Raw genomic sequence first — 14,296 nt, 5'->3', positions numbered from 1 at the left:
CTACCCTCTAGCCTCCCCATAATGCGCCGCCACCCCCATTGACCTCGTCGTCGCGTGTCGCAACCATCCCCTCCAACGGTCATCTCGAACCTGTCAGCCTGGCGCCCACTTGTGCGCCAAACGTTCGCAATCCCAACAAACCCGTCGCGGGACCTGCCCAGCGGGTCCCACAGCGCAATCACTCCTTATACTGCCGACTTCCAATATATATACTACTACTACACACCGAGACCAGCGACCGCGATGCCTGCCATACACCTCCCGTCCCCCACCGACGCCTCGCCGCCGTCCCCCGTCCTCCTCGCCCCCCGCCAGGTGCGCACCACCGAGATCATCATCCCCGCCCACTACAGCGGCCTGGACACGTCGCTCCACCCGGGCATCATCGTCGGCATCGTCCTCGGCTCCGTCGTGGGCTTCCTCCTCCTCATCTTCCTCTTCTACTCCTGCCTGGGCTGCTGCCCTTCCATCTACGCGGGCTCCGACGTGTCCGTCCGCCCCAAGTACCGCCATCACCGCCGTCACCACCGTCACCACCGTCGCCGCTCCCGCTCGCGCTCCCCCAGCCGCAGCCCTGGCCGCAGGCGCAGGCGCCCCTCCGTGCGCGCCACCGAGACCGTCGAGATCAGGACGCGCGAGCGCGAGCGCGAGCGCGAGAGGAGGTCTGGCGGCGGCGTGCGGCCCATTATCGTGGAGCCGCCACCCCGGCGTGGACCCCCGTCGGAGGATGAGGAGGAGGAGGAGGTAGAGGTGGTCGAGTCCGAGGACGAGGTCGTCGTGATCGAGGAGAACGAGCCGCCGGCCCGGCGCAAGTCCCGCAGGAGCGAGGGTCGCCGGCGCGAGGGCGGCTTCCGCGACATTGACCCTCGTCAGTTTGCTGGTGGCGATGCACCCGTCCGTCACGTCCGTCGCGGGGATAAGCGGCGAAGCCGTGATTACTAGATTTATTGTGCGTGTGTGTTCGACTACAGGCGTTGATGTGTAATGAGAGCTTGGATTCATGAGATATGTTAGCCAGTTGGATATGATGATGATACCTATTAGATGGCGTTTCAAGATTTTGGAAAACGGGAAAAGGAAGGACTGCTTTGTAATGGCATGGATACTTCAGCTAGTAATATTGGACAGATAAACTCGGAACGCCTCGGCCTTCGCCAGGAAGTCGTGATTCATAATCAACGGAGATATCTTCATATACAATGGCATGTCCATCCATGGATATGCAATTGCTCGTCTCCACTCGCAAATATTTTTTCCCCCCGCTCAATGATATCCGCAAAGGCTGAAAGATTCTCAGGATCCAACAACTACATGCTCGTCAATCCAAACTGTAACAGTATACTTCAAGCCATCATCGGGGTATATCAAAGGCCCATCCCGCCGTTGGGGCCGTTTCCGCTCCCGCCCTGCTGCCCGCCAAAGAAAAACGTGTCAAAGGGATTCATCTGGTGGTGATCCCCAAACTCATTCGGCAGTCCGTCCCAGTTCATGCCAAAGCCCAGGTCCACATGCTGGTCCACGTTCCCAAACTCACCATTCGGCGCAGCTCCCAGTGTCTGCAGAAAGTCCATCGTCTGCGTGTCTGGGTAGTCCATGGCGCCCTGCAGTCCAAACTGCTGGCCCATGTACGTATTGGTCCCTGAAGATTGCGGGGATGCCCGCCGCCGGGGTCCTGCCGCCGCCGACGATCCCACGCTCGTATCCTGCTTCATAGCCCCGTCTCCCGGGCTCCGGCTAGTCTGGGACTGCATCATATAATCTGTATCAAAGGCCTTGGCCTGCGACAGAGGTGGCGACGGCCGGGCCGCCATCTCCCCCGTGACCGACAGTGTCGGCGACGACAGGGTATCCGATAGTGACAGATCAAAGTTGAACGGCTGGTGTTCTGACTGTCGGTTCCGGTGCTGCAGTTTAGGCGTCGATGTCATCGAATCGGTGCTGGTGACCCAGGTGGTGGATTGGGCCCTCTGTCGCCGTGGAGCTTGGGCTGTTGAACCAAACCCACCGTTGGAGCTGGCCATTTTGATGGTGGCCCTTGCCGTCCTGTCGAAGGCGTCTCTGCAAGTCTCGGCCGGTGGACACTTGTCCATCATGTCGGTAAATACTGACTTTGCCGCTAGAACGGTAAAGTCTACTTCGTCCATCGTCTATGTTGGGTCAGAAACATACTCTATCGAGGTATCTCTCAGAAGGGATACTTACAAGGCACCCGCGGACTGTGGGAGAGTGCCATATGGCGTAGAGATAGGATATACCGGCCATGAAGAGGTGATGTGTTGATAGGTAGGTGTAGCTCACGAGGCCGCTCAGGTGTAGCTGGCGGTAAATTCGCAGAATCTTCTGTCCGGCCTCTGCCACCTTGAGGTAGATCTTGTCCTCATCCTCGCGGAGTTCGGTCGTGGTGACGCCCCTGGGGCTGTCGACCTCGTTTGACGTATTGTACTCGTCCTCAAACATGGCTGGCACACTCAGGCTCTGCCGGTAGAGCATGATGATGGCCTGCCAATAGTTGAGCTCCAGAAACTCGGTGGAGAATGCCACCCCCGTCTCGTGCCTCGTGGGCGCCGATATCTTCCAACTATACAACCTCTCGTCGATGTTCTGACGCCAGGACCGGAAAGAGTCAAACTGGACTAGGAATGGCGACGGTAAGTGGGTGTGCATCTCTGGGTATGCCGGTCCATTCCCACCAGCCCTCGCAATCTGGGACTGGTTGTATTGTAAGACCTGGAGGATCTCGGATTGGAGCATTCGCAGTCGGAAGTAGTGGTGAGCGACGTGTTTATAGCTCGGCGGGGCATCCTCGCCCCGATGTTCCGCGATACCTACAGGGGTGATATACTCGTCGTCTAAGAGCGAAGGCAGTTCCGTAGTGATGACCTGATCGCTGATGCCGAATGGGCGGCCCACGCAGGTGCTCACCAGACGGTCGAAGGAATATGTGCACCACCAGAGCCGCCGGCGCAGGTCCCGGATCCATATTCGTCTTCCTCGCTCCTGCCCACTGCCTTCGATTGGACGGCCACTGTCGCTTTCGTCTGTGTCCGTCGGTTGATCGGGCGGTCCGTCGACATCTATTCCATCCTCGTGATGGAGGCCAAGGTCAACCGCCAACCGAACGGCTACGCCGATGATATACCTTGAAAAAGTTAGCCCATGGTTAAGTTAAAATTCTCCAGATATAAGGATGTACCAGAGCCCAGGAGGTACGGGCCGAAGCAGAGCGAAGTTGGCGAGAAGAAGGACGGCTTGAAGCACTTCTAATCCCCCACCGCTGCTACTCAGGCAAGCCTCGAGATGAACGATGGCGCTCGCGTGGTACTCCTCAGGCTGACACTGGCCATCAACCCGGTCAATGGCCATCTTACAGCCCCCGGATGCGGCCGCCTCCGTCTTGACGGGCTCGCCAACTATGACACCGCACCCGATCGCGAAGACCATATTCAGCATGTACTCCTCACGCGCCCCGCGGGGTTGGGACGGGTCCGCGTAGGCCTTCTCAAACATCTTCATAAACTCGCCGCGGTGCAATATGGGTATCTGGGGATTCGCATGCTCAAAGTACAGGGTGACCAGCCTCAGGCCGACTTGTCGACTGGGGAACGTGGCCGGCTGGATCGTCGGTTTCGTATGGAGTCCAAAGAAGGAGTCGCGCATCGATGTGCCGCCGCCGCCCGGGTGTCTCGCTGCCGATCGGTCATGGGCGCCGCTTTGATCGGACACGGAATACTGCACAGCCGCATATACGACCCTGGCGAAGGACACGCCCGACGCGGACGCCAGGGACTTGGGTTTTGACGGGCTGACGATATTCAGCATAGCCGGGCTTTGGTTAGACTTCTTATGGCTCAGCGAGTCTACTGTGGGGTTCCGCGGTTTCGTAAAGTCCGGCCCATCTGTGGTCGAGTCGTGCTCGTTCTCCAGCTTCACGGCGGCTGGTGCAACAGCGGTTCCGGGGCGGGAGCACAGCTCCAGGCTCTCTGCCGCCGGGAAGTCGATGTTGTGGGATCGTAGCATGTTCTCCAGCTGCTCAACCCGGGTCTCGAGGTAAAAGACATAACTAAGCATCGCGACCGGTCAGCATCTCAAACCGGGGTATGTGCCGTCCATGAAGCGTACCTGCGCGGGATCTCCTTCTTGGTGATGGGGTCGTAGCCCACGCAAGCCACGCCAGCCTTGGCGCAACTGGCGCAGCTGGGCAGGCGCTGGTCGCAGCGGTTCTTGCGCAGGCGACAGCGGTTGCAGGCGCTCACATTGCGGAAGTTGCTGCTCTGGCCGGGCTTGCTGGCAGCGGGTGCCGAGATGTCGGAGGCCTGGTCGGCGGGGCTTGTCTGGGAATCGCGGGGGGACGTGTCATCGACCGAGGACTGCCGTTGCCGCTTGGCAGGCTGGACGCTCGGCGACGGAGGCCCATGCGCAGGCATTGTGCGTCTTGCCAGCCAGAGGGCTGCCTAAGAGTAGTAGGTAGGAGGAGGGAGGAGGGGAGGGAGGGATAGAATCGGTCGGTCTGGATATCGAGCGTGTCAGCATTGTGTGAAATTGCGGGAGACCAAGACCAACATGGTAGGTATGCGATCCTATCGTGGCGTCCGAACACTGTACGAGTACAAATCGGCCATGGTGCTGCCAGGCGCAGCGCAATCGATGGTTGGGTGTATGCTGGGGAACGCCCAGGAGACCATGACAATGATGACCGTGACGACCGTGACGACCGGGAGGCAGGAGGAGGCAGGAAATGCGACTTGAGGATTTGGGGCTCAGGGTTGTTGCATCGTGCAGCCTCGAGTCGGTGGGCGGCAGGTTGGCAACCACAAGCAACCTCCAGCCAAGTTCGTCGCCGTCCGTCGCTGCCCGTCGTTCGTCGTTTGGGCGAGGGAGCCCCACTGGCGCCTTGCGGGTTGGGGGTCCCCTAATAGGCAGTAATACTACCTAAGTGTAGTAGTGTACGAGCACCAATCCCTACTTCTACTAGCAGTTAGTACGGTGCCTGTGCCTCCCTATCCGTCCCTACCTACGGGCTACGAGGAACCACCCACTGATAAGCAACCAGTAACCACCGCTCCCCCCCCCCTACACACTCCAGCTGCGGCGCCCCCGCACTCAACTCCCCTTCTTCATCTCTGCTCAGTCACTCGATTAGGGAGTCAGGGACTCGGGTTGATCGATAAACCGAGGCGTTCCCAGGAATGGGTTAGCTAGCACAAGCCACTGCTTAATAGTCTCGGAGCTTCGGCGGGATCATGCATTGGTCAATGGTATCCGCAGATTGGGATTGATAGGACTCCTAACCCTCCCATGAGCTAGGTATGGCGAGGGACAACTCCGGCCAGCCGGTGTTCGCATCGTCCCCAGGGGTTCAGAGAGGCAACTCGACCCCAGCGTGTTTCGTCCTCAGGGGTTCGCAGAAGCATTAAATACTCCGTACATGCGAATACTACTACGGAGTACCTGCCCACATTCTGTTTGCCGTCCCCTGTGAGCCTCTTCCCCAGCCTTGAATACTCTTAGTCACAGCGCCACGAGGCGGGTCTCCAAGTTGACAACGTGCGCCCGCTCGTTTGTGCGTTAGTAGGGAGCCAGTTGCCGATGCGGGCGTAGACCAATAGTTAGACCCTCTGATAAGCATCTCAATCAATCCTTTTTAGCCAATCCCATCGGCCAATGACCGGTCGTCAAATCCCACCCGTCTCTTCCATCCTGTCCTCGATGTTACTTGTACTACTAATATCCGTAGGCGAGATATCATGTACGAATACAAAAGGGTAGAGGTTAAGTCGGTTGTTTTGAGTATCACGCTCGTCTTGAAACGCACAGCCACTCGCCAAAAGATGATTTCGTATTCCTCATTGGTACCACTTAGCAGCCGAGTGATACTCATGTACCGTTGTCTCCAATGTTCCGTCACATTCCACCCGAATGCCCCAAAATTTCGTGTAAATCACACTGAAATCGCTAATGCCCCCCCTTCTGGAAGTTCTACTGACCTGAGGTATACTTGCGCATTCCAATATTTGACGCCGTTGCATGCCCAAATTTCTGTCGTTCCAAACGAATGCCCCTGTCTATGTATTGAGAGCTCCTGCGCCACAAAAAGAAAAGAGAGAAAAAAAAAGTTGAAATAAAAACCAGTTCAAAAAACCAACGCCGACCCCCGTCGCCGAATCTAGAGGGGTATTTGTCGTGAGAGGGTCGTAGGACTATTAAACACTGACTAAGATAATTGGTTACTGCCTCGAGCACCTGTTCCCAAGCCCGCTGGGTGAAATGCATATTGCGTAAAATGTCATCCGTTGTTCATTCAAACGCTGTCGTCGTCGTCGTAGTCGTCGAGAAGCCGCTCATCCTCGAGGGCATCCAGTGTGTCTGCCGGCACATCTTGTTGCTGGCCTCCCTCGGTGATCTGCAAGCTGAGGTATGCTCCAGCAATCGTGACAATTCCGCTGAACCACCAGGCCAGCCCAGAGTACCCAGTTCGAAGACCGAGCGAGTAAAGAAGACCGGAGACCGTGGGACCAAGTGCTCGACATAAACTCGCCGTCGAGGCTGCAATACCGTTGATGGTGCCGAGGACCTGCTTCGAGGGAGCCGAATTTGCTAGCAGGATGGCGTTGCTAGGGTACGCCATGGTTGAAAAGGTGCATTTCCAGACCACCAAGATGTAAATGGCTGGCATCCTCAGGTTCTCCGGGAGAAGCACGAGATATGGCGTGACCAAGTACAGTGCAAAGTACGAGAGGGCCAGAATTCGAAACAGGCGCAGCGATCCGAGTCGGCGGGTGACTGGTGCCACGAGAACGTAGTTCGATACCAGGGAGTAAATGCCCTGAACTGACATGATGATACCGATCGTCTTCGTCTCAAGGCCGAACCCGTCGATGAACTTGAAAGGTAGCTCCACATTCGGGTGCTTCGGGGGAGCAGTACTGAGGAAGACCGGAAGGAGCTGGTCAAAGGTCATTGTGTGGCTGTCCCTGTATTAGCAATAGACCTCGAAATGAGACTTGAATGATACTCACAAAGCCAGAATACCATACGAAATGATATTCATGATGACAGGCCTGGTGAATATCTTGAAACCAGGAGAACCGGGAACCTGGTGCGGGACTGCCTCGACGGGCGCGGGGTCGGCCTGAGGGACCAACTTCGGGGAGTTGTCCTGGCTTTGGTACTCGGGGAGGCACTCTTCGTCGAAACTGTCTTGGATGATTCCGCGGTCGCTATTGAGCAGAGACTGCTTCTCTGGGTTACGCTCGCGGCAAGACAATCCCGGAACCTTTGACAGGATATAGTCGCCAAACTCTCTGCCCCGGTCTCGGCTATGCTTCTTAACGGCGTGGGTCTCTTCGAGGAAAAGGATGCCAACAATAACACCCACAAACACGGTGGCGGCACTGAACAGGTTGGGTAGCAGGTATGGGTAGTGATCCCAAATAGTTCCTCGAGGGAAGAGCTCAGGATAGCTGATGCATGGCCGAGCCAGAGCACCTCCAATCATGGGGCCGACAATGGATCTGGAATCGTGTTAGATTAACTACACAACCTTTTGAAACTCCCCATGCTTACCCGATGCACCAGACCATTGGCATAATAGTGTACGCTCGAGCTGCAAGCAGGTTAGCATCTTCCCAGTGTGATACAACACCGCGATCACTCACGCTGCTGTTCCTTCACTGTAACCAGCTCCGCAACTGTTGTCTGCAAAACTCCAATGTTTCTGAATGAAAGTTAGTCACAACCCTCTTCTTACGAGTGAGTGAAGGTTCGGGCATACCCGTTTAGGAGTCCACCCAGAGCACGTGCAAATAGTGCAACAGGTAAACTGGGAGCGAAGCCAAAGACGAGGACACTGAGGGCGGTGCCAGCGAGTCCGAACAGCAGCACAGGTTTGCGACCAATTTTGTCGCTCAGCCTCCCCCAAAGAACGCCGGTCGCAAACTCGGCTAAGGTGAAGGCGGATGTGACCATGCCGGCGTAGACCGAGATCTTGCTGGAGTCGTCGGTGATGTGGAAGTCCTCAATCATGTAGTAGATGTAGGGGAATATGGACATGAAAGCAATGGGCTCACATATCCGGCAGCACGCTAGACAGGTTAGCTTTCCAGAGCGGGCGTAGTCATCAACAATGAAACTCATCCATACCTAGAACAAACATCTGCCTGGCCGGGAAGGGCGGCGCGATTCTGTCATGGCGGCTGCTGGAGGCTCGACGAGCCCTGGCGACGGAGCCATATGCTCTCATTTTGGCCTTTTCGCCCTTGTGCGGACGAGATGAAGTTTGGATTTCCTACAAACTCGTCGTACACCATGAAAGTCGTGACCGATGTAAGGTTCGAGATGTGTGATCCGCGCCCAATACCAGAGCCCAGCAACGGTTGTAAAAATTCAAAGTCAGAAAGTTATGAAGGCAGTTGGTCAAAAACAGCTTTCAAAGTCTCCGGAAAAGGGCGGTAAGGTTGAAAGACCCAAAGACCGGACGATGATGTCAGTTACTAGTCTTAGGCAGGTACCGGTATGTGATAGTCGTCGTGAGGTAGGTGCAGGAGTGGATAAGATATATGCGAGGAAGTCACATGGAGAAACAGAAAGCGGAAGAGGCACAATACGATACTTCGCACATGCAAGAATTTCGGGAGCAACCCAGGAGTGAAAAGAAGCGGACGGGGAGGAATATAAGAAGCTCAATGAGGAGGAGAGAAATAACCCTGCAACCTAGCCAAGTCATAAGGGCCCATCTGGGGTCATAAACGCTGTCGTGGGTACAACCAATCTTCCGGGGACCAGAGCCGGTACGAGGCAGAGGCGGGTACGTATTGTAGCAGAAATCTGTGGAGGTACATGGCAGCGGTATGTAACACAGGAAATGTACGAGTGCCCTGCGCTGGCTGGGGCCCTTCGAGGTTCGGTGGCAGCGAAGGGGCGGTGACCTTGGAGCACCGGAAAAGTGACGGCCAGTGATCTGCTCCGCCAGGCCGGGGCCATGTGGCCCATATGGGCCCATGTCATGCCATGGTCCATCATCCATGCCGCCTTGGATCCGGAAGCCTGGGTCCGGGGGGCGTGAATCCGTCAGCGACGAGAGGGGTGGATGTCGAGCTGTCGAGGAGGGTTGACCAGGCTTGGGCTCTCCAGGGCAGCATCCAGCCAGCCAGCATCTTCCGACAAGGACCGCTCGTCTTGTAAAGAAAGAAAGAAGGAAAGAGAAAAAAAACACCTCCCAAAGCCCGACGGACGCGAGGGAGGCGCAATTTTGCTAGTGGGCAGCCAAAATTGGTACTCTAGTGAAGACAGTACCAGGGGTTGACGATCAAATGTGCAAACAAACTTTCAACCCAGGCACACTCTCCTCGTAAAAACATAGGAAAGGATACAGGACAGGTACCTCGCGGCGTGGTTCTGCGCCGGTTATCTGGGCCAGGGCGGCACGAAAATGAAAGAAATGCAGACCCAATCAGGGCATCGAGCAGGGGAGATTGCAGCCAGGTGAGCGCAAGGGTGTCGGGGTACCTACGAGGTGTGGGACTATCCATCCAGCTTGCCCTCCACTCAGGTCCCAAGTCTAAACCTCCCACCAGTTCGGAGGTTAGCTTGTTGGGCGTCTGTCACCGGGCAATCCTCCTGCGGCGGGTATTCCCAGCACGCTGGTCGATTCTTCTCGAGGGCGGTTGAACGCGGTTCGCTGCTGCAACTAGCACCGACAGGCAGGGCCAACCAGGCTGGCCAACCGCCTGGCAAGGCACCAACGCCGCAACGCCTGGCCTCACCGCACAAGCTTCGCCCAGCTCTACGCGGTCATCGGACTCATCGGTAAGAAAGGCATGCGTCGGCAGAGCGCCCCGCCGGAGTAGGTAGACGAATAGGCATGCCATTGCCACCACTGACCAGCAGCAGCCAGCGCGGCATCTGCCGACATGATGCTGGGTCGGTTTCGGGCGCAGGGAGGAGCGTATCACATAATCACATATAGGCAGACCATACACCGCCCGCAAACGCCCTTATAACACGCTTTTTTTTCTCCCCCTCTCTCTTAACTCGCCCCAGGCCCGGGACATTTGGGGGAAGGATATTTTGTGACGGGGACGGCGGTTGCCTGCGCCTTGGGCCCCCTGTTGGTGGCTTGTTTGGTGCTTGTGGGCAACCACGTTTCGCGGCTGACCTGGGCTGGCGCGCCTACGGGGACTCTCTGGAACGGCGGCATGCATGATGATGGGCATGGGTCCCAGGTCCGCTCATGGGTGCACATCTCTGCCGCGTGACCAGCCTGAAAAGAAACGATTGCACGGCCTTCACGGCTTTTGGACAGCCTCGTCTTGGTCCTCGAGCCGCGACTGGTTCGCCTCAAATCCCCCCCCCCCCCTCTGGTCCACTGGTAACTACCCGCGAGCCTCGAACACGAATACCTGCTACGCAAATAGCACAGAGGCGGTGAGGAGCAATTTCGTTTCGAGAACCAGCAATGCCTCGCGACGCAGGGCACCGGCTCTAGCATGTACGGAGAGTAACAGCAACTCTGTGTGTAAAACGCAGATGCCATCTTCAACAATGCCCCGTTTGACCGTGCAGCTCTTGCGACTGCCATTGGCGTCAAGTTACAACTCCCGACCGCCGTCAGTGCACGGTGACGTCGCCCATCACGGGCCCTGCGGCATCCGATAGGGCGGCCAAGAAGCGCTGTTTCTGCCCGAGTTTCCCTCGGCGGGGAGAGTCGGACACTTGCACCATTCAATCCATCTCTGACTACACCAACAACAACAGGCCGTATCCGCCGGACTGCAAACGCCCAGCCTCATAGCCGTGCTTGGGCGCGAGTGACGCGCAAGGTCTCACTGCATCGACGCCATCCGTTTACCCGCCGCTATCCGATTGGGGCCAAGCCCATCATGTGTACTGACCTTCCTACCTATTCGCACAAATATCATCTGTGCTTGGTATGAGGTTCTTACATGCCTGCCGCCCAGCTGGTGTTGTGCACGGTGATGAACGCCTAGAACGCCTTGGCCCGGTGTGGCACATTCATCACAATGATCGGCTTGGATTAAGCCCGACAGCCTGGCCGCCGTCTGTTGGGCCATCATACGAAACTGAGACACAGCCAGCGCAGCTTCTCCTGAGAGATATCGATGGGACTCTGCATCCGTCCGGGAAGAACGGTGGAGTCGCTACGAACTAGATACATGGAGTGACGTTGCAGAGAGCTGCTTTAATGGGCCCCCATGTCCATAGCATTTATGGTTGGACCACGAAATAGAAGCCAAGACGCCGTTATCAATCACCTGGTTGGTGTTCGCGGTTGGATCTCGGTCATACCAGCTTCCGCGCGGGGTGATTCTTCGGTTGCTTTTCTGGAACAAATGCCGAGACGCCTTGGGCCCAATTAGTACTCGTAGTATAAGGGTCGGAAGCAGCAATATACTCGTACTAGGGAATACTCCCAAATAGATACTATATTTAAATATCGTCGATGGATGTGACAAAATGTGCAATGCAAATAGAAAATTAATAGGTAATTCATTACCAGCAAGCCTCCCCGTCACCGCGGAGTCCGAGGATGGTACGGATAGTATCAAGAACAGATGATTGTGAGCTATTGTTGATGCGTGTGCGTGGCCCAAGACCAGTACAGTAAGAGGATCGGTCACCGCCAAGCTTCGCCTATGTGACACACATATGCATAATGATGAGAAAAACAGGTGAAATTAGCCCCAATTACTCCGAACAAATGGCGGTGATGGGAATCTGGCGCTTGAAGCGATTTTTGACCCTCTCCTTGGGCTTCCGACGAGTACCTAGTAATAGTAAGACGGGGTCGGGGGTGTGGACGCATCATTCTTTTGTACGTCGTATGTACGTCGTACTCCGTACTCCATATTAGTACATCTCTGAGAACCCCAGGGGCCAGGTGGGGGCCTGGAGCCCTGGACTTGAAGAGTCATGGGCCACCGTTCTAAAGCATTGGTCCGAATACGTATGCCAGGGACCTCGAGAGTTGCTAAGATCCCTCCAGGACTCGGGGGTGGCGCGGAGTCGGACCATGGGTCCCCGGGGTCGGTGCTGGTATTACTCGTACTCGTCGACGACAACTCCATGCTGCCAGTCCAGACTCCCGATGGAGACTCGGTCTCACCATCTTGCAGAAGCTGAAGCTGCAGAAGAAGTCGAGAGCATCGGCCACGTTGGGCGGATCCTGGCGACGTCCCAATCAGTCAATGCAATGCAAGTCATCCTGCAGCACATCATTACATTGTACATTCCCGCATATACAGCAATTCTCGTGAAGGGTCCAATCTCCATCTTTCCGATTCACTTTTCCACCATCACAGACGATGAGAAGCAAGAGGGTTCTCACGAACACGAGTCTGGGTGGACCAAAGGCAAAGCTAGCCTTGGTGCTCATGGATCCCTCATCTCACCGCCTCCTTACTTATTGTTTCGCAGTTAGAGCCCAACAGTTGTGCCGCCGCCAAGTCTTGCAGATCGCCCCCAAAAGGGACAGTGTATTCGTACGTACTATGTACCTTTTGGATAATGGCCATGTGGAGGACGTGGGATACATGTCGATACTCGAGGACTCGAAAGCACCAGTGTTCGATTACTATCGTCCGAGCTGTGGTTGCCGTGTATGTACCTGATGTCGTCATTGCCCAACTACGGTGTTTGGCCGCCCTTGCGGGTCGACCCCTGGACAGGTCTGGAGATGAAGTGAGACTGCGAGAGGGGTTTCAATTTTCATGCGTGGGTGATGAGTCGTGGCTGGCGCCGGGGGACGCTCCCGGCGCACCCGATGCACCGGTGAGCCGGAGACCCGTGTGCGGATCTCGCTTTTGATTGACTGGCAATTTCCCTTGATTGACTACAGAACGACGACTGTGACGCCAGATGGCAGGGTGCCGAAAACTTTTCCGCGCCATCGGGAGTCTGAACCACATTGTGTAATTTGAAGGCCGGGAATGACGACCTGGGCAGGCAACCAACCAGCCAACGTCTCAGGGCTCTCCATCGGATGGGGAGCAGCCGACTGGTCGGGGAGCCCACGATGGTTCGCCTCCGGGTGGCAATCCATCGCCTGACGACGACAAAAAAAGAAAAGTAGGGCGGGGCACCGGCTGTCCGAGCGTGATGCGCGGGCAGGCTTGCGAGGCACACCCCCGGGGTACATGCGTCGGGGTGCCGTCCCAACGGATCGGATGGATCTGATCATTTGATGCGCCTGTCAACCCAAACTGGCTCCAGGGCCATTGCCAACGTGGCACGGCCGTTTTGCCCGCCCCCAATCTGCCCCGGTGTGCTGGGTCCTGTCCAAGCGCAGCTGCACGACCGCCATTCTTGTACCTAGCCTCGAGCGCAGGGCTTCGGGCTTCAGGGTTCAGGGCTCCAGGTTTCCAAAAGTAGGAGAATCATGCGATACTGATATGTCAACAATGCCGTTTGTGAGAATTCGGGGTGGTTTTCGACCCCTAGTAGGTATTATGCCGCTCTTTGGGTGTCGACACTCGGCACTCATCGCCGTAGGGGCGCCCAATGGCTGAGATGAAGGAGGTCCATCAACTATGTTGCATTCCTACTACGTACGTAGTAAGTAGATTGCGGTCGCTCGCCGGCCTTGCCTAGAGCCAATCTACATATTCGAACGAGTGTTACTCGGCAGAGAAAGTCAGAATCGTTTTCGTTTCTGAAAAATCCTACATCGAGGAGCCTGGAGCCCTCCCGACGGACGGCATAATGAGACAATGATCATCTGACAGCCGCATCCATTTGTTGTCGGTCTAATCGCTGGTGAAGCTGTTGGAGCAGCAACCAACAAGAGTGGTGTAAAAGACCAATCCCCGGAGTTGGGTTGGATGAGAGGGGCGCCAAGATATGCAGGGCCGTTGGTTGTCAAACTCTTTGGCCCATAACGATCGGTCTTCCAGATGCCCTCTTGTTGATGATGAGCAACTTTGCCGTGACGCTGAGGGCCTGCTGGGGCGTGTATCCGTAACGAACTAACGTCTGTCTCGGCTGTTGTTGCTGGCAATCTGAAACTGACGGTGAAGCCTGAAGGGCACCCACCCAGCCGAGACTCCAGCCCAGCCAGTCTTGTGTAACATCCAAGTGTGCAGCTCCTTCCATCCTAGTGCTCATCACGGGGAAGAAACTGAGGTGGCCCGCGCGAATAAGACAGCGGAAAAGCCCCCAAAATCGCAAAATCTTCGGGGTAATTCCGGCAACTAAGAGCCTGGCCTACCCACCAAGCTGTTCCTTCCCCAGTTGAGAAATGAAGTTCTAGAGAGCAACAGCACAGCGACGCAGACAGGAAGGT

At 56.2% G+C, this 14,296-nt stretch overlaps 3 protein-coding genes across 3 annotated transcripts; 1 reads left to right on the top strand and 2 right to left on the bottom strand.

Annotated features, from left to right (window-relative positions):
* Nucleotides 1–243: 243 nt before the first annotated feature.
* On the top strand, nt 244–942 carry ACO1O0_004141 (uncharacterized protein; the record flags this gene model as incomplete). The annotated part of the gene is made up of 1 exon (XM_083193583.1): nt 244–942. One exon carries the CDS (start codon nt 244–246, stop codon nt 940–942), a length of 699 nt encoding a protein of 232 aa, XP_083050531.1.
* A 422-nt stretch (nt 943–1,364) lies between these two features.
* Nucleotides 1,365–4,424, bottom strand: ACO1O0_004140 (transcription factor domain-containing protein; the record flags this gene model as incomplete). Its single annotated transcript, XM_083193582.1, has 4 exons — nt 1,365–2,147; nt 2,203–3,139; nt 3,194–4,060; nt 4,120–4,424. 4 exons carry the CDS (start codon nt 4,422–4,424, stop codon nt 1,365–1,367), a joined length of 2,892 nt encoding a protein of 963 aa, XP_083050530.1.
* A 1,874-nt stretch (nt 4,425–6,298) lies between these two features.
* On the bottom strand, nt 6,299–8,152 carry ACO1O0_004139 (major facilitator superfamily domain-containing protein; the record flags this gene model as incomplete). The annotated part of the gene is made up of 4 exons (XM_083193581.1): nt 6,299–6,965; nt 7,017–7,511; nt 7,772–8,081; nt 8,140–8,152. 4 exons carry the CDS (start codon nt 8,150–8,152, stop codon nt 6,299–6,301), a joined length of 1,485 nt encoding a protein of 494 aa, XP_083050529.1.
* Between the last annotated feature and the right edge of the window lie 6,144 nt (nt 8,153–14,296).

The sequence above is a fragment of the Amphichorda felina genome (genome assembly GCF_050947745.1).
Source record: "Amphichorda felina strain 45539 chromosome Unknown scaffold_4, whole genome shotgun sequence".
Taxonomy (NCBI): Eukaryota; Fungi; Ascomycota; class Sordariomycetes; order Hypocreales; family Bionectriaceae; genus Amphichorda; species Amphichorda felina.
This window is presented reverse-complemented; position numbering and strand designations above follow the sequence as displayed.